Source organism: Phaseolus vulgaris, chromosome 8 (assembly GCF_000499845.2).
Source record: "Phaseolus vulgaris cultivar G19833 chromosome 8, P. vulgaris v2.0, whole genome shotgun sequence".
Classification (NCBI taxonomy): Eukaryota; Viridiplantae; Streptophyta; class Magnoliopsida; order Fabales; family Fabaceae; genus Phaseolus; species Phaseolus vulgaris.
In genome coordinates this window covers 991,778-1,014,477 of record NC_023752.2, presented here as the reverse complement: position 1 = coordinate 1,014,477, position 22,700 = coordinate 991,778, and the positions used below count along the sequence as shown (strand labels likewise).

Genomic DNA, 22,700 nt, shown 5'->3' with positions numbered 1-22,700 from the left:
CAAAATGTCCAGTGCCATCAAATATTTCCACCGCCAATTTCAAGGTGGACACCGGGAACCTCGACCATGATGAAGAGGAGCCCGACACTCTGGATACATCCTTGGCTTCTTCTTCTTGATTTGTCATTACAAACTCAAAATATAATATTCAATATTACAAATAATTTCAAACAACCCAAGGCGAACCTTCGGCTCTTGATACCACTTGTTGGGAAAACGGGTAATTTTCCCACTAAAACAAAACCCTAACAGAGCTACCCGACAAATAATATTGAATAAATAAAGCGGAATAATAAAAGAGATAAAGAGGAAAAAACACACCCGAAAATTGTTAACGGAGTTCGGCCTGTTTAGTCTAATCTCCGAGCACAGCAAAAACAACTCCCTTTTTATTATTATGAGAGAAGATATTACAAATTGGGATATATAACAGTGAAGGAGAAGAGTTTAATTTATAACCCTCAAACCTCCTTCCCAAACAATGAACCCACCGATGTGGGACTTGGGATTAAGCCAAAATCAACATTAACCACAGATCTTCTAACACCTTCTATTCTTTGATTACAAGTTACTTAATGGTGTTTTCTCCTCAATCTTGCACATCTTTACTAAATTAAATTATGCTTTTTGAAACCACATTTCACAAACTAACAAATTTTAAAATTTCACAAACTAACAAATTTTAAATGAATCTTTAAAAGTGTGCAATTTTTCTTATAAAATTTATTGAAACGAGTAAGTTTTAAAAAATTATTACTTATAAGAAACATGATTTTATAAAGAAGTTGTACTCTAATGTATGATCTTATTTTTATCTTCAATTTGGGTTGAAGTTGTAGTTTCAAGTACAACTTTGGTAAAAAAATTATAAAGTTGTGAAATACAAGTTCACTTTTTATTTAAACTAAAATCATGTCTTTAATCATAACTTATTTTTAGCTGAAATCGTACTTGTAAATACAATTTCACTTCCTTTTAAATAAATTTGTGAGTATAGTTTATCTTTTTATAAAGTTGTGTTTACAAATAACTTAATTATGTAAACAATTTTTTTAAAATTCATCCATTTCCATGAAAAAAAAAACATTTTTAGTATTTTTTTATCCTAAAATTAAAAAAATAAATCCTAAGGTGGTACTAATATGTTTAGATATCAAAATAACAATAAATAAATAATTAAATATATGATCGAGTTAATTATTAGGTTAAACAACTTAAAATTCCAATAAGTATATTTGACACTTTTGATATCCTAAACCCTAAACAATCAAACAAACAAAGTAACCTATGTTCTTAACCTTTTGTTCTTTAAAATAAATGTATATATATATATATATATATAAAGTAATTTTTTTATATTTATTAGAGAAGTATGTTATTTATTTCTACTTTATACTATTATTTTCTAGTTTAGACTTTAAAGTTTTGAAGGATTTTAAGTATAGATTAGAATGTTAAAATGTTTAATAACTCAATATTAATAGAATGTTATAATATAATTTATGTTGAAAATTTATTTGTTATTATAAAAATATAATAAAAATTTATTGTAATAATTTTATTATTATAAATATCTCAAAGTTGTTATTAGAAAAACAATCAATTTTATATAGTAACATTGGAATGACAAAAAAATTTGATTATTTTTTTATATATGTTTGTTTGTAAGAGTTTATTAAACTAGTAATGTAATATATTGGTTCCTAATTCAACTTTCAATTATTTTAAAACCTAAACCCTAAAGCGTATGATTATGTTGATAAGATGATTGTGAAAATTGATAAGCTATTAACGATTTATGATTAAAATAAGATAACAAGTTATGAACCAAAACAAAACTTATGAATTGTACAGATTTAAATCAAAATTAAAATTTTACAGGTACACATAAACTTTTTAATTGAAAAGAGACCCAAATTAAAGCTTGAAAATATTTAAGAACGAAAATAAATAAACATGTGGATGCCATAAATAAGCCCATGTAGCCGTCAAATTACATACCACGTCATACTGATTGAGCATAGCCGTCAAAGATTTCATAATTAGAGTTTAATGTAAGATATTTTCAAGGCTAATTCTTCCAGCACCATATCAATATCATTTTTTTTAAATCTTAAATTGTTTTTGTTATTTTTTCCGAAATCTGGAATGAAAAAAAACTTTCTGATTTTAGTATCAGAAAATTTTCTACTACATATCTGAAAGACAGAAGTTCTGAATTTGTATATCCATAACTGTCTTATTTGAATGTTTTATTTGGGTTGCGGATATAAATATTCAGAAAAATAAGAGTAAAACAGACTTTTATTTTTTTTAGTATTGAGTGAGGTCATGGCCTCGTATAGGGAGAATTAATTATTTTTAAAATGGAGGTATAAAAGTCAAAATCTTAAAAAATATACTAATTCTTTATTCTGAATTTCAACGTGAATTTAAAGGAGAGGAAAATAATAAATTTAAGAAAAATGAATAAAAAACGAGATTGTTTAGATTAAAAGTTGTTCTCTCTTTTGTATGATAGATGCGATTGATATATAATTTTTTTTATTAATTAAAAAATTACAATTTTTTCTCATACTAAAAGCAACCATTTTGAAATTATTGGCTTTTATACAAAAATACCAATGACTTAAATTCAAAAAGTATTTTAAAAATATTTTAATTCTATTAGTGACAAATTTTATAGAAGATTGACGAAGCCCAGCGTGAAAGAAGTGAATGAAATATAGTTCTAAAATCAACACGCTCTAATATGGTCAAAGTCAACCAATTGTGAAGCCGTAACAATGATATGCAAAGCAATGAGAGTAAATAGTTAACGAATTGATTAGGTATGCCAACACTTTCAAAGTCAGCCATTTACGTTTCATTTGGAACCATTATGCATCCACTTGACCAAATCACTTTCAGTAGTAAACGATGAGAATTGGAGAAAATGTTCATCATTCTGGTGTTATAAAAAGGTCTAAAATTGCACCTAAATTATTCACAGAAACAAGGTTTTGAGATACTTGGAAAATGGCTGAGATGGTGAACACCACACCCTCCAATTCCTCCACAGCTTCAACAAGAACTGTGCTTCTCCTTTTGAGGGTCTTAACCTTTGTGTTCCTTCTCATTGCCCTCATTCTCATTGCCACACTCAAGCAAACTGATGATGACACCGCTGTACAAATCAAGTTCAGTGATTTCTATGCTTATCGGTAAGCCTGCATTATACTACACTTTCTAATGTATATACACATTCTCATCTATAATACATACCCTTTTGAGGTTTATATAATTAGCATGCATGTGAGAAAGATTCTTATTAAAAAATAACGGAAGTCTAACTCGATCATATAAAATTGACTTGTTTACAACACATCTGCTGATGGTGCTAACTTGTTTGGGACTGGATATTTATGTGGTTCAATAGCGAATATTCTGATAAGACCAACAAAATCTAGTTAGTTTCCTATAGCTGTTAACTTAGCTTTTGGAAATATTTGAATTGCTTTGGTTAGTGAGTTTTGGTGTCATAGGAATAGAAATAAACATATTTTTAAGAGAGAAGTGATTGATCATTTTGAAATTTTCTCCATAGCTCAATATTGAAGGTCTGGTCCTGGGTTTCAGTTTGTTTTTCTTTTTCAGATTAGTGTTTTGATAATTTAATTTGTATGTTTTCGATTAAAAACAAATGATTTGTTTCAGGATGAGTAGGTGATTCTTTCTACTTGTGTTGGGCTGTTGATTTTGTTTGGATTATTGTGAACTATTTTTTCAAGATGTATAAAAGTTGAATCACCCTCAAACGATTCATATTTATTTATTTATTTTTTTTTTTTGCCGATAAAAAATAAAACCTAGTTAGTTTAAACTCTAAATAACTTTGAGACCTTATTATGAAGTAGCCTTTATGTAAAACCGACTTATAAAATAAGATTTGCATCCATTTTTCTCATCTCCAAGAATTTCACTCTGAAACTAGTTCTCATCTCCAAAAATTTCACTCTGAAACTAGTTATATAAAAGTTGATTTTAAAAAAGGATAGCAAAAACCAAATTTGTCTACTATTTTCTTTTACAGATGCAGATATATATATATTATCTAGAGTTGATATATATATATATATATATATATATATATAAGTAAAAGCTAGAGAAAGTGAGTTGTTTTTGTGCTTGTCTGAATGAAAGTGAAAAAAACGATACTGTTTTGTAAATGCAGATACATGATATCGACGATAATCATTGGATTTGCGTATAACCTGCTGCAAATGGCGTTCTCAATCTTCACTGTGGTATCAGGAAACCGTGTATTAAGTGGTGATGGTGGCCGTTGGTTTGATTTCTTTGGTGACAAGGTATCTTAATCAAGCTTTTGCAATAATTAGTAGAGATTAATAATACATTAATTGTGATTATAATTAAACAAGTTTGCGTTGTTAATTTGTATCAGATTATATCATACTTTATGATTTCGGGTTCAGCTGCTGGATTTGGTTTGACCGTAGAGTTGGGTAGAGGTGTACCCTCCAACTCGTTCACTGACAAGGCAAACGCTTCTGCAAGTCTTCTTCTCATTGGATTTTTGTTCACTGCCATTGCTTCAACTTTCACTTCCTTTGCTTTGCCAAAGAAGGCTAATTGATGCACAAATTTAATGATAATCTTCATGTATTATAAGTTTGCAATTCTTTCTTGTTCCCCAGTTCAATTCAATTCCTTTTTGTAGCAAAATAATTGTGACCTAATTGTCATGGATTAGTTTGTACCTTGTTTATCTCTTTTCTGTACTTTTTTCCTTCCCAAAATATGAAGCAGAATTTGTACTTGTTTTGATTCTCCAGAATATATAGAATGTGCTTTTCTTCTTTAGTTTTTGTTGCTTTGTTTCTTGTATTCTCTTTATTATAACTTATATTATGATACAAGGTTCTTTATAGTTATTTATAATTTTATATTAATACTGTTTAAACTTTAATTTAGATATAGGTACGAGTATGTTAAAAATATACGTATGCAAATAAAAATAAATTTATGAATTAAAAATAATATGTTGAAAGAATAGCAATAATATGAAGTTGTTTTAGTAAAAATGTAACAGAGAGAATTTCTACGGTTAAACAATTATTGGTTGGTCCTCGCTGTTTTCGAACTAGTTTTTGACTAATTTTTTCTTTCTATGATCTCGTTCCTCTACTCCATTTAAACCTTTTTTTCGTATGTTCTCAGTCGAAAGACATTTAGAAAAGATGTTCCGACGTTTAAGTAAATATTCGATATTAGTGTTAGATGTAATTAGTACAATAATAACTTTTTTTTCTTAAAAATTGTGAATACTTATACACTTATTATAAACCTCTTAATAATTATTATAAATCTCTTATTATTAAGCGGATTAACTTTTGGATCGTAATTAAAAACATGGTATTTAATTTTTTTTTTTAAATTTTAGACTTGTTAATTTCCTCTTCATCTTAATGCATCAAAACCTTATAATAAGACTTCTGGTCTCGTTGGGTAAATAATTAAAATTTATTATAAATATAAAATTATGAATAGTTGAAAGAGGTCATCATGCAAATAAGAAATAGAATATTACAAGAACAAAAAATAGAAATAGAAGAAATTAATTTTAATTTTTTAATTAAGAATAAAACGAAGATTAGAAAAAATAATAATAAGAGAGGGTCTATGGTAGACGTTTGTCTTCTGCAAAACACCTTATAATTGACACGAGAGAGAGCCTCCCACCGCACCGCACGCGCCAGTGTCGCGAATTGGACTCCAACACCGCCCAGGAGTAACCGAAATCGAACCTGAAGTCAGAGAAAGCAACGAAGGAGTTTGTGAATTGATGCGATGATGAAAAACCATGTGCGTTAGGGTTTGCGTTTTGCATTCAAATTCCTAACACTCTTTCAGTTTGAGGAAGCGGCAAGAGTAGCGTGCGGTTGAAGATGAGCATTGTTCCCAAAGAGACGATCGAAGTTATCGCGCAGAGCATTGGGATAAACACCTTGTCTCCCGATGTCGCTCTCGCCGTCGCTCCCGATGTCGAATACCGCATGCGCCAGATTATGCAGGTCTTCTCTGCTCTTTTCCTTTTTTGCAGTTATCAACTCTTTTGAGTGTGCTTTCATCTGTAGTTTCGTTAATTCTAACTGATTAAATGAGTGTTGTGTTGACCTAACTCCTAACTCTTATCACTGTTTGTGCAAACCTCAGGAGGCAATTAAGTGCATGCGGCACTCTAAGAGAACCATTCTCACCGCGGATGATGTTGATGTTGCACTGAACTTGAAGAATGTTGAAGTAAGTGTGCTTCTTAAATGATTGAATTTTGGAGTGACAGTAGAAAAGTGTTTGAGTGGCTCCTTTAGTTTTGAGGAATGTTTTCTTTTTCACTATTCATTTTACGAATTAAAATAAGTTTGTTTCGATCAAGTGAATCGAATGTCTTTGTGATCTTTAATTGCAGAGCCCCATAAGTACAAGCAGTATATCAGTTTTCCGTTTTTGTTTTGTTTTCAATGGTTCTTCATTTATATTGATTAGATTAGATGATTATTGGTTTATGATTCCAGATATATATGTGTGTATTAACTACAAAGTATGCTTTATTATGGGTATTTTGATCTGTGCAAAGATAAGTTTATAGCAATTTGATTTTCATTGTTCAACTTGTTCAGTAGTGTAATCAAAAGTTGTAGAAATAATATATAATATGACTAGCTTCATTTATCGTCAAACTGAGAATTTGGCTGTGCATTGTGAGTAGTGAGGACTATAATTCTACGGGTTCTTGCTATTTCCAAATAGAAGATGCATATTAGAACTACCTTGTGGAAACTTTTGTGAATTTCTTTTTTTCACTGTGAGAAAAAAAGTATAGTTCTTGTCTCCGATCTCATTATCGTGAGTTTTCCCCCTTGTGACAGCCAATATATGGATTTGCATCTGGTGGTCCTTTGCGGTTCAAAAGAGCTGTTGGACACAGAGACTTGTTTTATATTGATGACAAGGATGTCGATTTAAAAGATGTAAGGGTATACTCAATCATTTTCATTGATTCACTTCAGTTGGAGTTAAACCTGTGCATCTCCTCGTTAAAATTATAGCTTCTGTTAATCATAGGTTATTGAAGCTTCTTTACCAAAAGCACCTCTTGATACTGCAGTTACATGCCACTGGCTTGCCATTGAAGGTGTGCAACCTGCTATTCCAGAAAATGCTCCTGTAGAAGGTAGGTCTCTCACCTTGACTTCTACCAGTATTATGATTTGTACGTTTAACTAAAATTTAGATGGATGTAATGAGGAATCCTTGGATGTATTATTTGTTTGATGTTAGCTTGTCCTTTTGACTTCCTCTGGTTCATGATATCAAGAATTTTTTCTTGAGTTAGTGTTTAGATTGCTAGAGGTGTTATTTAAGTGATTTTTTTTGTCACCGTAGCATGGTAATCTTTGTGAGTCTAAAATATGTGGAAAACATCCTTATTGATAAATCATCAGCATCTTCATGCAAACTAAATCACTATAAATTAGAAATGGAAGACTAGAAGTATACAAATCAGATAAAATATACTGATTTTCTGATTATTTGGTTGTGTGTGTGCACACCCATAGAATTATATATATATATATATATATATATATATATATACACATATATATTGCTCCTTATAATTGTGGAGATGTACATCATGCAAACAAAATAAACAGGAACTGTTTGGCGGCTTAATTCTTCAAGATCTATTATTTTGTAACTCTTCCAATTTACCTGCAATTATACTCTGCTACCCTTTTAAGAATGTTTATTTACTTATTATTTTATTTGCAGTAATTTCAGCTCCTTCTGATATAAAAAAGCATGAGCACAAAGATGATGACCTTCCAGTTGACATCAAATTGCCTGTTAAGCATGTATTATCCAGAGAGCTTCAGGTATTAAAATTCTTAAGCCACCATGAGCTATCCTGTTTCACATCTCGTGGTTCATTTTCATTATTTTTACTGTTTCTTGCAGCTGTATTTTGACAAAGTTGCTGAGCTTACTTTGAGTGAATCTGATTCAGCTCTCTTTAAGGAAGCGTTAGTAAGTTTGTCTACTGATTCAGGACTTCATCCACTAGTTCCTTATTTCACATGCTTTATAGCTGATGAGGTAATAATATTTTCCTTTTATGATGTTAGTGGATAAAAATAGAAATTTCACCTTATTGTAGCTCATTACAACTGCGTGCTTCTTATTTCTTGTCAGGTTTCCCGTGGTTTGAATAATTTTCCTCTTCTATTTGCCTTGATGCGAGTTGTTAGTAGCCTTCTGCTGAACCCTCACATCCATATTGAACCTTATGTAAGTTCACCTATTGTTGATTTAGTGTATTTGTTTATATTCTTGCTGACAAAGTATGATCTTTGTTTAAGCAACGTAGTATTATTAATATTTACATAAATACTGGTTGTTTCATCTCTTTCTATTTGGAATTCCATTGTCTACATTGAACTGTGTGAAAGCATCCTGAGATATTTAAATTGATTTGTCATTTGTTTCTTGTCCATAAAGATGGCCCTAAAAACACTTGACTGGTTGGCCCCATAAAAATTTGAAAGCAAATAAAAATATGAGCTTGCCTCTGTACTCTCTTGTGGCCTGCTATGTAGGCTGCTCCATCAGCCTCAAAGGTCAGGCTTGGGTTCTGTTTTAGTATGGTCTTTTTCTGGCCAGATAGCAATGGTTTAGGTAGGGAGTCCAGGCTATTTGCTAGTACTTCATGGCTTTTATTATCTCATAAGGTGGTTTCCATGTTTATTTTATAATGTGTAGAATATATTGTTTGAATGATTATGGAGTGTTGTGAAATGAAAGTAGCATAAATAACTAGAATCCATGTAGCTGGATTTAGCTACATGGATGAAACACCACCACGTTTTCAGAAAAGCCATTTATTTATTACTTTGTTAACTTGAACGGGTTAATGTGAGATCGTCTCTTACCTCTTTTCTTTCTGTTTGTGCATGCTTCAGCTACACCAGTTGATGCCATCGGTTGTGACCTGCCTCGTTGCTAAAAGGTTGGGCAGTAGGTTGGCAGACAACCACTGGGAACTTAGAGACTTTACGGCTAACCTGGTTGCCTCAATATGCAAAAGGTGAGATATACCCAATCTATTCTGTTGTTTGTTTTGCATATATGGAAACAAGCAATTTTCTATATTTATTGGTATGTGTACCTCCATGCTCGGCTAGTACAGTATGGTATCCCATTTATTTGTTGGTTGTTGCAATTTGTTCATGTCTTTTTATTTCATAGTAGCAAAGACAAAGAATACTAAATTTATTCTGTATTTCCTTTCAAATTCACCTAAGTTTTTGGAGAACCAGTTCAAGGACACACTTCAAATTTATTGTGTATCAAAGCTTATGCCTTTTGTTGATTTATCAAACAACATCCTGGCATAGTAATTGGCCTTTGAAGATGTAGAATTTGGTTCCAAGTGTTGAGTCATTGAATTGTAAGCTAGAAAGTCTAGTTGTGCTTGATGGTTTTAGGTACCATATCTTTGTTTGAAATTGTTGTGTGGCTAATTTGCTGACCTTTTATTGATTTCATTGCCTTTTTCTAATATTAATTTCTTGTTTCATGCAGGTTTGGACATGTCTACAGTAATCTCCAGTCTCGGTTGACCAAAACATTGCTGAATGCATTCTTGGATCCTAAGAAGGCAATGACGCAACACTATGGTGCTATTCAGGGGTTAGGAGCACTGGGACCCAATGTGGTATGTGTCTCTCCCATGTTCTTGGTGATTGTGGAGTTGGTCAAAGGCCAACAATTGGAAAAATACTTTTGTTGGTTAAGATGATAACTTCCCAATGCAATGACTATATATGCTTGTCATCATCTTATCATTAGGTTCTCGAGTTTAATGTGGAAAGAACAAGCTATTTCCTTATAAATTCAATAGTGACTGATTTAAAACTTTAAGGTTTAAATGACTAATTTAAAAAGAACCTTGTATGGTAGTTGTGGTGTCCTAGGTCCCAGGGACGAATGTTAGGCGATCACACCCCCTTGGCCACCCTTTGGATGATATGCCCGTTGAACCGTAGGGCGACCCTTGGACTATCTGTGGATCATCTGGAGGTCACGTGATTGATTTCCTAAGTTATAATTATTAGTTAAGTGATTGATTTCCTAAGTTATAATTATTAGTTAAGTGATCGGTGTCCTAGGTCTTAGGAATGGATGTTAGGTGATCATACCCCCTCAGCCACCCTTTGGACGTATGCCTGTTGAACGGTAGGGCGGCCCTTGGACAATCTGTGGACCACCTGGAGGTCACATGATCGATTTTCTAAGTTATAATTATTAGTTAAGTGATCGGTTCTTGGACGGTCCCATTGGTAGGTAGTTACTCAAAGTGATGGGCCTCTGGGAGACCCTGTCAATCCATGCTATGTTCGTGGCACAATATCAAGATTCTCGTAGAAACCCTAAAATGATTCCTAATACATGGGTGTTTGTGTTTGTTTTCATTTGCACGGGATTTACTGATGGGACTTCAAACTCTATGCAAAGCGGGAATCTTCTATAAAAGGGGCATCATTAGAAGAAAAGGAGCAGATTTTTAACTACGAAATTCTGAAAACACTTATTGATCTGGGAAGAGCATTCTAGTTGGATTCTTTACCCAGAACAGTAGTATATAATGCGTTTCTTAGTTTAAGTCAAGTTAGGTTTGATGCTTACATATGAGGCTGTGATATGTTTTTTATGTTTCTCCCCATTGCTTTGGAAATAGGTTCGCCTTCTTTTGCTGCCAAACCTTGAGATATATATGCGACTTCTTGATTCAGAGATGATTCTTGAGAAGCAGAAAAATGAAATGAAAAGGCATGAAGCTTGGCGTGTTTATGGAGCCTTGCTGGTAAGATATGCTGTCACATACAGCCACTTGCTAGTAAAAAATAGCTGCTTTTACAACTGAAAAATGTCAGTCTCAATATAATGTGGTTGTTCTGATAATTGTATGTAATTTATCATTCAGCGTGCTGCAGGTCAGTGTATATACGACCGACTAAAGATGTTCCCAACTATTCCAACTCCTTCTCTTCAGTCTGTCTGGAAGACTAATGCAAAAGTTCTGACTTCTTCATCTCGTGAGTATTTTCCTTGTTTCCCTAGAAAATACTGGTCACTAGTTCATGAAATATCTAGTATAATCTTTTTAAGCCTGCCCATTGGAGGGAAGACACTTTTTCGTTTGGGCATTTAGTACAAGGAAAACATATGTATAATATCCACAAAAGTAAGAGATCTAACTACGTCAGGGTTGAAGCAATAGTTAATTGTGCTCATAATTGTCTCTACTAAATCATACAGGCACATAGTATAGGCATAATAAATTTGATTTAATTTCAAATCTCAATAAATTCATGTATGGAGGATTATAATTGAAATTTAGAAATGCAACTGTTACTTTAAAACGAATTGCTTCATCAGGTAAATAATCAATTTTTGTTAGAATATATGAAAATATCTTATCATTATTATCCTCAAAACTTACTTTTCCTATTTCCTCATTGTCTCTTTGTATTGTTTGTTTACCATATTTCCTTTTCTTTTCCTAACTGTTTCTGTATATTAGCTGGGACTATCAAGAACTATAGTAACTATATAATGGGGTTTCTTCCATTTGGTGTATACAAATTGTTTTCCTATGTCACCCTTAACAATATTTTAAAGCCACAATAAAAACTTCACAATGAAGGACACCTATGTAAAGAATTGAAAAGAACAAAAACGAAGTTAAAACATTGTGGAGCAAAAGAAAGTAACAGACCTAGATTAAAAGAAAAGTTATTGCCCATGTTCTAAGTACAATTAAGAAGTGTTTAGAATGTTTGATTCTATATAATTAAGTTTTTTTATTAGAACATAACTTAAATACAATGTACAATAAATAATATATTTAATTATCTTATTTTTCATTGAATAAAAAAAATCACATAAATAAAAAATAATAAGACACACACACACACACACACACATATATATATATATATATTTATAAAAAAAACTTATTAGACGGTGGTGTAATAAAAATTGCAGACATATAGGCGCAACTAATAATGATAAATATATAGTGCTCTGTTTTATGAACATAACAACGGTATAAAATATTTTAATGCATCCTAGTCTATATTAATTAGTTTTTAATTCTCTTTTAGCCCTCTTCCTGCCTCTATGCCTAAATTCCAATAATCTCAATAGCATTTTATAATATTCAACATTTCAATTGTGAAAGGTCCACATCTTTTAATAAATACACCTAAAGTGCTGGTCTACTGAATGTTAGTAATTTTTTCTTCACTTAAGTCTAATATTTCTAAATAATTAAATAATGATAAATTTTTATGTTTATGAAAAGATAAGGAAATCTTTCCATTACAAGTAACTGGCCATATGACCAGGAATATGGTGATGAACTGGTAAACTAAGCTGGTATTCGCGTTTCTCTACTAGGATGTCATCTAAATATTCATTTTAATGCTTTCAGACCAATAGTGTTTGAATTTTCTGTCGCTGAAGTTACCGGTTCTGTTACTTGGTTGTTATTTTCTTACGAAATTCTTAATAACTGATGTACTGGGAGGTGCTGACTTATACATCAATGTTATGATTATTATTTAATAAAGTTTGCCGTGGTCCAATCGAGATTCCTATGTCTGGTCTGTAGTTTTGTCAAAGTCAGAATCAATTATCAACTTTGTACTTTTCCGTCCTTTGTTTGTATGCTTACTCCTTTGCATGATTGATTACGAAGGTAAACGCAAGGCAGGCCCTGACCAATCGGAACAGCAGCCACCTTTGAAAAAAGCTGCTACCGACGTTGAGGATGGTGTGGTCCTAATGAATTCCTCACCAGTTCACAAGCCAGAGGAGACAGAGACTCAAGCTTCTTCAGTTGATTCAATAATTGGCTCATCATCTTCTGCACAGATGAAAATTGAGACTTCTTTAGATGGCGAACTTAGAAGTAACAGGGATGATACTCAGGCATTGAAGACATCTGCTGCTCTCACCCAGGTTTGGAAGGACGAGCTTAATTCTGGACGGATCCTGGTATCATTGTTTGACTTGTTTGGTGAAGGAATTCTTTCCTTCATTCAGTCTCCTGAGATGTATATGTTCTTGTAACTTTACAGTAATTTAATGAATAGAGCATGGATAATCCATTGACTATTAATTCGAAAACAAACTAAAATTCCTCTAGGCATGCGAGGTTCCTGTTGATGGTTTCTTTAGATGTTAGTGGATTGTGCTCACGGGGAATCTCATGTTTGCGTAGCCAGTCAAATTTCTTAAATTTAAATGATAATGGAAAAATAATATTTGTACACCAAATGGGCGTATATACACTGGAAGAAAGAAAAGAGATAGGAAGAGGAGTAAAAGAGTTGTGAAATAAAGAAGATTGGTTCTAATGGGGCTTTTGGACTTAGAGTCGTAATTTTAGCCATTCTCGGACGCAAATTTTCCTTGGACATGTAAAGGGTCAGATTGAGATAGTTTAGGGATGCTTCTTCCTGCACCTCCATACCTTCTTGTGCAACCTCAAAAATGGGTATTTTAATATTCTGGATTACATTATCCAGAAGTTTTTTTCTAGATTCAGAATTAGCTTCCGGATTATGTAATCCAGAAGTCTTTTGGAATTAGCTTCTGGATTACATAATCCAGAAGTCGACTTTTATATACGATTAGCTTCCGGATTATGCAATTCGGAAGTTTTTTTTCCAGATGTGTGAGATGTGTGATAAGCTTCTGGATTACATCTGAAATATGGGATGACACAAAAATGATAAAACGGTATTTTCAGATGAGGGTGGCACAAGAAGGTATGAAAGTGTAGGAAGAAAGAGTCATAGTTTAGTTCATTCCATTAGTAAGAAAAAAAGAAACCAGCTTAAAACGGTTTACTGGAAACACAGTAATAGCAACAAACAGGGCATTAAAATGTTACAATACTAGTAGAAGAACTTTGTTGATCAGAAGCTTGTGTAAAGTAGCACTCAAGCAGCTAGTTTATTAGACTCTCTTTCAACAGCTGTTTTGAGGATGCTGTCTTCTTCCAGGACCATCTGAACTGGCAAGAAACCCAATCCATCAGCCATGGCAAGCATCATCTTTCTGGTTTCCTTCTCGAATTCTTCAAGATCAATGGTGCCATTCAAGTTGTGATCGAATTGCACGAACAAGGATTCATACACATGAGCAAGTTCATCTGGGTCTGGCTCCACATCAATACCGAAGTGGGTTTCCAACACCCTAAGGCTTTGAAGCTCCTTCAACATCTCTGCATAGGAGAGAAGCCCATCATTGTCTGTGTCAAGGCGAGCAAAACGGTTACGTACTGATACGCTGAATGCTTCCTCATCCTGAAGGAACTTCACTATGGTGGCACCATCCAAAATTTCTACACTCATTTTTCTCTTCTACTTGAGGTCAAATGGAAGGTAGTTTTCAAATGCTAGTGCTTTGATGAAAAGAGTTTGATTTTCTCCCTAGTAATTTATAGTGTTAATGGTAGGTTCCAAGAGCATATATTCTTCAATAAGTCGTACGAAAGACGAAATGGTATCGAAACCTTCCCCTGTTTTGTGTCCTACATTTGATTAGTGCCTTGGTTTGTTTATTCTTTTGTTTACCGGACTATATTGGATGCTTCCTTCCAACCTTTGGTCGTGCTTGTTGGAATTTTCCACTGTTTTCATTCCACAAATTCACACTTGTACGGTGGAAAATAATTGGAATATGGGGGGTAATTTTTTTAAATAAAACGACTTCGAATAAGAGCATGTTTAGAGAGATTTATCTATAGGTATTCTGAGGAGAGAGAAATAAGATAAAAGATTGAATTATTTTTTATAAATTTAAATCAGATTACATTTACGAAGTAATGTATACAATATGAAATAATATAATATTATATTTCAATTAATATTTAAGTTTTTTTTTTTACTCAAAGTAAACTCGGAGAGTGTCTTGATAAGGATCAAATATTTATTTAAGAATGGTTTTTCAGTTGATCTTCAATAAAGAGGGAGATCTACTTAAAAATGTTTAAAGTATGAGAGTTAAGAGTGTAGAAGAAGATGAATTATTCAGGTATTTATAGATATTTATGTGGTAGTTTTTGGATTGGTTGTATGATTACCATTTATTGCTTTATAAATAACTAATCAGTAAAGACTGATTGAGTATGTTTGTTTTATTCATAATTGTCATTGAAGACAATGCAAGTTCGGTTAGAAAATATAAGTACAAAGCGACCTAATCTTATTTTTCTTTTTCTTCTAAATACATTTCATGGAGAAATTTCTTGAAAAGAATACCTATTGGGACAGTGAATGGGTCTGAATTTGCAATTGGCATTGGTCAAAGGGGGTGTTCAAAGTGTAAAACAAGATGCATTTAGTTTGAAACAGGGAGTGTCTTAAACAAAGCATAATTTGAAAGTCTTAAACAGGGATACCTTACCCACTCATTGTTTTAATATATTCAATAAGCTAAAGTTATTATGCTTTTATGTTTGCAATAAAGGATCTTCTTCGTTTATACTTATTCTGTGTTCGGTATCAGTTTTTTTTTAACCAAAAAAGGATCTTCTTTGTTTATACTTTTTTTTCATATTTTTTCATTATATAATATTTATTGATTAAATTTATCGAAACAGGTTAAAAAATAACTCATAAGAATTTGGTGCACTGTATCAAGGTTTATTTTTTTGTAATTTCATTTTCAATACCTTTTTCTACAGACTGAACCCTGGAATTTTTTTACTACTTAGTAAATATTCTGCAATTTAGTTCTGAAAATGTACTAAAATGAAACTCCCAAATCCTTGAACTAAATTTCTGAATAAGACGTGAATAGTTTCTAATGTTTTTATGCAGTCTCACACTCTTATCTATTAGTGAAACCCTAATTTGTTTCAATGAAAACAATATTATATATATATATATATATATATATATATATATTGTAATAGAGTTTGTATCTTGAGGATTAAAAACATCCTTTAACATAGTACATATAGTATTGATACTCTACATCACCAATACGACTAAAAAATAATAAAATTAATATTTGTTTCAATATTAAGTTTCGATTAATTGATTAAGAAAAGAAGGGTCGTTTAATTCATTGTCACTAAGGAATTTGAAAAGATAAAGTTTCTGTGCTCTTATACTGTTAATCTTTCATGGTCGCATCTTAGTTCAAAATGGTCAAATTTTTCATTTTTAAATGTCATTTGTTATCAATGTCATGATATTTAGTTTCTCCATTTTTGTTGTGTTTAATGTTTGCTTTATGTAAACAGAGAGATTTATTCATTAATGCTAAGTAGTTAACTTTCTATGAATGAATTGTAGTAATCTAAATTTATCTTTTTCACTTTCCATAATCAGTCCTTCCTCACATCTTTCTTCCAAGTTTTGCTACCATGAAAAGTAGACATGTCTATAATTATGTGGTTCTGCATCTAAATTACAATATAACACTATATTAATAAATTAGTTTCCATAATTATGGATTTTAGTTAATTTAGAAAATTAAACCAAATTTTCTTTAATTGTTTAATTTTAATTTTTCCAGTTTTGTCCTCAACTTTAACTATAATAGGAGAATGTCCTAAAAAAACAAAACTTTAAAATTAAAAAGAATAAATGGAAAGACTTTAGAGTTGTTGTACCCAACTTTAACTTTAATAGGAGAATGTCCTAAAAAAAAACAAAACTTTAAAATTAAAAAGAATAAATGGAAAGACTTTAGAGTCAATTCAGTGGCAGCTTGCTCGCGAAGTAGGTTGAGGGTCTAAACAAAGTTATCTTACTATATTTCCCATTATGAATCTTTCAAAGAAGCATCTAGTTTTCCCATTATGATTTTAAATTTATTACTTTTTATTTTTATTTTATAAAAAATCATTTCTTTATTCATTAATTATATTTCTAACTATTTTAAACATTAAAAATATTTATTTTTTAATGTATTTAAAAATTAAAATGATCACTTTTTTTTTAAATTTATTATTTATTTATTTTTTAAATTGTGTTAGATAGAAAAATAAAAAATAAAATGATGTTAGATAAGAAAATAAAAATAAAAGAATACTAGATAGAAAAATAATTAAAAAAAAGTGTTAGATAGAGAAATAAAAATATAAATGGTGTTACATAGAGAATTTAAGTCAATAATTGCTGTTTGCTGGTGAAACAAAGTTATATAACTATATTACCCGTTATGAATGTTTGAAAGAAACATCTTGTTTTAGTTTATCATATACTCTTGGTTGACAAGTTTGTGAAGGAAAGGCCCCGAACTCACATTCAGAGCTTTATTCATCATTACTTGAAGGTAAAAGTTCTGAATCAACACCCTCATATATCTTTCTTCTCTATCAAGTACATGTTCTCTATATTGTTTTCTATGGATCATTTAATATCGAGAAAAAGATAAACAAGAACAGTTTTCACTTCAAAATACTGATTTAATGAGATTGAGGACTCAAACCCAAAGTCATAAGATTCTGGACCAAAGTAAGTATCTCTTTGTACGTTGAAAAATACAAAAAAAAACTGATTTTTTCTCTTCACAAGGTTCGAGTTTCCTTTTCTTCTTAGTTTCATTAATTACTTGTGAGAGAATACTTGGTCATTTATTGTACCGATTATTATGTTTAATGTTTGATTTATGAAAGCCAAAGTGGGTTCTTCCATTATCCCGCGTTGCTTTCTATGGCTGACTTCACTTGTTTTGAGTTTGAACACATTTTAGAATCAGTTGAAAGAAAATGGCAGAACAAAAGAAGGAATGGGCTGTGGGAATTGACCTTGGCACAACATACTCATGTGTTGCTGTATGGCTAGAGGAACAGTGTCGAGTGGAGATCATTCACAATGACCAGGGCAATAGAACTACGCCTTCATCTGTGGCTTTCACAGATAATCAAAGATTGATTGGTGATGCTGCTAAACATCAGGCTGCCACTAATCCAACTAACACTGTCTTTGGTAAATAATTGCTTTTTATTGCATGTGAATACATTTAAATGTTTAGACTAGTTATTTGTGTTGGCTTTTAGTTCCGCAAATGATACCTTAACATTCATCATTTACTTTGTGCCAAAAAGTGTACTTTTTTTTCCAGTTCTCTAATCTGTTCTATAACTTTAAATTGATTTCATAAGACTACTTTGACTAACATCATTGAGGAATAGTCTTAAATTCTTGCTCTATTAATGACTGGTTTTGCAGATGTGAAAAGGTTAATCGGCAGAAGATACAGTGATCCCATTATCCGGGACGATCTAAAGTTGTGGCCATTTAAGGTCATTGCTGATTCTGATGACAAACCCATGATAGCTGTTTCATACAAGGGTCAGAAGAAACACCTTTCAGCTGAAGAAATCTCATCTATGATTCTCACAAAGATGCGGGAGACTGCAGAAGCGTACTTGGAATCAGGGGTTAAGAATGTTGTGGTTACTGTGCCTGCTTATTTTAATGACTCTCAGCGACAAGCAACCAAAGATGCTGGTACCATTGCTGGACTCAATGTCATGCGGATAATCAATGAGCCCACAGCTGCAGCTCTGGCATACGGCCTTGACAAGAGAGCAAAATGTGTTGTTGGAGAGCGAAATATTTTCATCTTTGATTTTGGTGGTGGTACATTTGACGTGTCTCTGCTCACAATCAAGGGTGATGTCTTCGAAGTCAAGGCCACTGCTGGTGACACACACCTTGGAGGAGAGGACATGGATAACAGAGTGGTGAAGTACTTTGTACAGGAGTTCAATAGAAAGAACAAAGTTGACATAAATGGGAACCCGAAAACCTTGAGGAGGTTGAGAACTGCTTGTGAGAGAGCAAAAAGGACACTCTCATATGCTGTTTCCACCACCATTGAGGTAGATGCTTTATCAGGGAGCATTGACTTTTATTCATCACTCAGTCGTGCAAGATTTGAGGAACTGAACATGGACCTCTTTAAAAGGTGTATGGAGACAGTAGATAAGTGTCTTGTTGATTCTAAGATGGACAAGAGTGATGTAGATGATGTTGTGCTGGTTGGAGGTTCTTCTAGGATTCCCAAAGTGCAGCAGCTATTGCAAGACTACTTCAAGGGGAAAGAACTGTGCATGAGCATCAACCCTGATGAAGCTGTTGCTTATGGAGCAGCAATTCAGGCTGCTTTGCTAACTAAAAGCAACAAGTTTGTTCCCAACTTACTGTTATTAGATGTTACGCCGCTGTCACTTGGTGTAGCTATATGTGAAGATCTCATGAGTGTTGTGATTCCTAGGAACACCATCATTCCTGTTCAGAAAAAGGAAGGATTTGAAAGAAACAAAGATTTCAGATCATCTGTCTCAATAAATGTTTTCGAGGGTGAAAGAACAAGAGCAAGCGATAACAATTTTCTTGGTTCTTTTAAGCTTTATGGCAATCCTGATGCTCTTCGAGGCCATCCTTTAAGTGTAACTTTCAGTATAGATGTTGATGGTATTCTAACTGTAATTGCTGAGGAAGAAAGCAGTGGAAGTAAGAACTGGATTACTATAACCAACAACCAGGGAAGACTATCGACTCAACAAATTATGAGAATGATTGAAGATGCCGAGAAATATAAGGCTGAAGACGAGAAGTACCAAAAGAAAGTTGAAGCAGTTAATGCTTTGGATGACTTCGTTTACAAGATACGGCATGCTATAGATGATGTTGATAACAGAAATAAGCTTCGTTTACGAGACCAAGTCAAGATTAACATGGCAATTGCAGAGACCAAAAAATTGCTTGATGCTAGCAAGCAGACAGAAACAGAGGTGTTTGTGGATCATCTGAAAGCGGTGAAGAGCCTCATTGAACCCATTATGAAGATTAACTAGTTTGTTTCAAGTTTATGTTTGTCAAAATCGCAAAACTTTATGAAACATTTTATCTAATTAATAAAATATTTCCGGTTTCTACTATTAATCTTTGAACACATTTTTCTTCATAATATATTTCCAGTTTCTTCATAAAATATTAGACTGTTAACATAGCTCGGTCTAAAATGCAGTGTGGCTTTTATGGTCTGGTGAAAAATACAAACAACCAATAAAATGAGTCGGTAGATAATTGGTTTGTTTAACAATCCTAAGAGGTTTTTTATTCTTTGATAGTTCTATGAAATGAAACTTGTTAAAAGAGAAACCTATTTCTTTACATCTTGAAACATTAGTCTAATACAAAATTTTAAATTAATATCTAACATTAACTATTAAGTCTTGAAGACTCTATTTTAAATACTAATAAATATATTATTTTTAATACTCTTCATTGTTAACTTAATCCTTCTTTTATAATACTCATCTTATTCTTCATTGTCAACTCAATTAGTGTTTTCTATGTAAAGATTAATATTCATGGAAAGGTTCTTTAACCACCATCTTCATACCCATTAGTATTTATCTTTTAAATAAATACGTGAGCACAAAAAAAAGTCTGTTTCAGCCTATTTAGGTTGTGCTGCAAACATTATATTTTTTTATACCTCTCAATTTTTCTGTTGAAGTGTCGTAATTTGAAAATATCTCTGAAAGGTTCAGCCAGTCATAGTTATTCACGTTCATTAATTAGTCTTTTTGGTTATTAAAATAAATTCCATGTATTTTTTTTCTTAGATATAAAAAAGTGTAAATTTTAAATTAAAGAAAAGAAAACAAAGAAAAAATTTAAGCATCTTTTTTATCCTTTCTTGATGAGAAGATACACACTGCATGGATCAATTATTGTTGATTATTTTTTATCCAATCAAACTTTATGCAACACTTTCGGTTTAGCTGACATGAAAAGAAAAGGTAATACACATCAATTTTCCACGAAGTTGCTATATTCCATGCATATAATTTTCTTCCACAAACTATATTTTTCCCTGCATTTACAACCCAATTGACCTGATAATGACTGAATTATTAAGAAATTATATGTTTGTTAATGTCAAAGTACCAAGAAATTGCTACGACACCTTCAACCTATTCATGTACAATTTCATAAAACCAGATAACTGTGAGAGCTTAATTAAATAGTTTTAGACAACTCCTTTCAAAAGCTTATATATATATATAATGCATTTATAAAATGCATATTCTACTTATTGTCTTTTTCATTACTAAGTAAAAATATACAAATAAATAAGCACTTGTAATGTTCTAACCTGCATGAAAAACTTGAAATATACACAAAAGAGAATTAAAATACAAATTCTTTAAGCACATCTTCATATTATATATATATATATATATATATATATATATATATATATTGCGTCATTATATATAATGCAGTTTGTTAATAAGAGAGTTACAACTTTATGCATTAGTATAAGGATTGAGACACTTAAGTGTTTTTTTAATTTATTTTTTTTAGTGATAAAAAATACTAAATATAGTCATGTGAATTTAAATTTTTATTTTATGGTTTTATTCAAACAATTCTCATTTTGGATTTTTAAAAATGGTGCATTAATTAAAATAATTGAACATAAGTTTAGAACTGTCTCTTGGAGTAACATATATATATATATATATATATATATATATATATATTGAAAACTACTGAATGGTGACAAGAATATATAAAACAAAAGAACATTGCTAACGTGCTTCTTTGACAATTAAGAAGTTGGTTTCCATGACTGCAACATTTTCATGCAAACATATATACTTTTTTTTACAAAACCACCACTTCCAGAGCTTGAATCTATACTTTTATCAAAGCCAAATGAACAACAAACATCAAATTTATATGATACTCTAAACCCTAAGTCTAGTTTAATAACCAAACAACAATCATGGTAGATCTCTTGATCAATCTGAAACTAGGGCTTCCACAAGAGCAGCAATAGCAGTTATAGGATTTCCAAAAACAGCTGAAAATATTAGTTTAAATACCAACACAGCAATCTTAGTGTACTTCCTCACTGTCCCTGATCTCCTCCAACTTCCTCCACTTGGTACCATTTCCATGCTTCTCACTGCAAGTTGAGAGTACTCTCGATTACTCATCCCAACTGAATTGGTTTCTTGAGTAAAATAACCTCTATTCAAATTCTCAAGAATCAGTTGCTTAACACACGAAACATGGTAACAATATTTTCTCCCAGAACCTGAAGATACATAAGACCATCCTTTGACTCCATCCACAACATTCCTATGATTACACCTGACACACACTGAGGGAACCTTCTCACACAGTTGAAGTGAGATTTGTCCTTCTTCATCAGAAATGCTATCTTTCAGATATAAACAGCATGGATGTAGATCATAACCGGTAAGGGAGCAATGGTACACAAACCCTAGCACATCCTTTCCACAAGCATCACAGTATCTATCGCGGTTTCCCGGTGCTTTCTCACACAACTCGAATTGGCTCCTGTGGAAAAATCGATGAGAAGCATGGGAATCAGCATTTGCACACTCTTCATGGAGGATGTAACCACAGTTCTTGTTTTGACAGTGGTAACTACGTCCGAACCCCACTTCTCGACATCCACTGCATTTGAACGGAGACCCTGGTGGCTTCAATTGCATCGGTTGTTCTTGATGTCTGGGACAACCCCTCTTGGTAGTTTCCATCTCTCTTTTCTCACTT

The 22,700-nt window shown here is 32.2% G+C and overlaps 5 protein-coding genes across 5 annotated transcripts; 3 read left to right on the top strand and 2 right to left on the bottom strand.

Annotated features, from left to right (window-relative positions):
• Positions 1-2,882: 2,882 nt before the first annotated feature.
• Positions 2,883-4,863, top strand: LOC137826200 (CASP-like protein 4D1). Its single transcript, XM_068632086.1, has 3 exons — positions 2,883-3,203; positions 4,214-4,349; positions 4,445-4,863. The coding sequence occupies exons 1-3, from the start codon at positions 3,019-3,021 to the stop codon at positions 4,634-4,636; spliced, it is 513 nt and encodes a 170-aa protein (XP_068488187.1). The 5' UTR covers positions 2,883-3,018; the 3' UTR covers positions 4,637-4,863.
• Positions 4,864-5,514: 651 nt separating this feature from the next.
• On the top strand, positions 5,515-13,272 carry LOC137823907 (transcription initiation factor TFIID subunit 6). Its single transcript, XM_068629234.1, has 12 exons — positions 5,515-6,074; positions 6,217-6,303; positions 6,930-7,031; positions 7,126-7,234; positions 7,834-7,937; positions 8,020-8,157; positions 8,254-8,349; positions 9,021-9,145; positions 9,643-9,775; positions 10,799-10,924; positions 11,045-11,156; positions 12,824-13,272. The coding sequence occupies exons 1-12, from the start codon at positions 5,949-5,951 to the stop codon at positions 13,195-13,197; spliced, it is 1,632 nt and encodes a 543-aa protein (XP_068485335.1). The 5' UTR covers positions 5,515-5,948; the 3' UTR covers positions 13,198-13,272.
• A 635-nt stretch (positions 13,273-13,907) lies between these two features.
• LOC137823908 (uncharacterized) lies at positions 13,908-14,810 on the bottom strand. Its single transcript, XM_068629235.1, has one exon. It carries the CDS (start codon positions 14,484-14,486, stop codon positions 14,073-14,075), a length of 414 nt encoding a protein of 137 aa, XP_068485336.1. The 5' UTR covers positions 14,487-14,810; the 3' UTR covers positions 13,908-14,072.
• A 2,447-nt stretch (positions 14,811-17,257) lies between these two features.
• On the top strand, positions 17,258-20,042 carry LOC137826125 (heat shock cognate 70 kDa protein-like). Its single transcript, XM_068631983.1, has 3 exons — positions 17,258-17,421; positions 17,842-18,077; positions 18,321-20,042. The coding sequence occupies exons 2-3, from the start codon at positions 17,858-17,860 to the stop codon at positions 19,952-19,954; spliced, it is 1,854 nt and encodes a 617-aa protein (XP_068488084.1). The 5' UTR covers positions 17,258-17,421; positions 17,842-17,857; the 3' UTR covers positions 19,955-20,042.
• Positions 20,043-21,916: 1,874 nt separating this feature from the next.
• Positions 21,917-22,684, bottom strand: LOC137823457 (uncharacterized). The gene has a single exon (XM_068628596.1). The coding sequence runs from the start codon at positions 22,682-22,684 to the stop codon at positions 21,917-21,919; it is 768 nt and encodes a 255-aa protein (XP_068484697.1).
• Between the last annotated feature and the right edge of the window lie 16 nt (positions 22,685-22,700).

What these genes read in the sequence shown, in the direction of transcription:
- LOC137823457 (XM_068628596.1), bottom strand. Translation starts at nt 22,684, where the DNA reads ATGGAAACTACCAAGAGGGGTTGTCCCAGACATCAAGAACAACCGATG.
- LOC137823908 (XM_068629235.1), bottom strand. Translation starts at nt 14,486, where the DNA reads ATGAGTGTAGAAATTTTGGATGGTGCCACCATAGTGAAGTTCCTTCAG.
- LOC137826125 (XM_068631983.1), top strand. Translation starts at nt 17,858, where the DNA reads ATGGCAGAACAAAAGAAGGAATGGGCTGTGGGAATTGACCTTGGCACA. An exon ending in TCCAACTAACACTGTCTTTG is followed by an intron (nt 18,078 to 18,320) that starts GTAAATAATTGC and finishes CTGGTTTTGCAG; the next exon opens with ATGTGAAAAGGTTAATCGGC.
- LOC137826200 (XM_068632086.1), top strand. Translation starts at nt 3,019, where the DNA reads ATGGCTGAGATGGTGAACACCACACCCTCCAATTCCTCCACAGCTTCA. An exon ending in AGTGATTTCTATGCTTATCG is followed by an intron (nt 3,204 to 4,213) that starts GTAAGCCTGCAT and finishes TTGTAAATGCAG; the next exon opens with ATACATGATATCGACGATAA. An exon ending in TTGATTTCTTTGGTGACAAG is followed by an intron (nt 4,350 to 4,444) that starts GTATCTTAATCA and finishes AATTTGTATCAG; the next exon opens with ATTATATCATACTTTATGAT.
- LOC137823907 (XM_068629234.1), top strand. Translation starts at nt 5,949, where the DNA reads ATGAGCATTGTTCCCAAAGAGACGATCGAAGTTATCGCGCAGAGCATT. An exon ending in TGAACTTGAAGAATGTTGAA is followed by an intron (nt 6,304 to 6,929) that starts GTAAGTGTGCTT and finishes CCCTTGTGACAG; the next exon opens with CCAATATATGGATTTGCATC. An exon ending in CATGCTTTATAGCTGATGAG is followed by an intron (nt 8,158 to 8,253) that starts GTAATAATATTT and finishes ATTTCTTGTCAG; the next exon opens with GTTTCCCGTGGTTTGAATAA.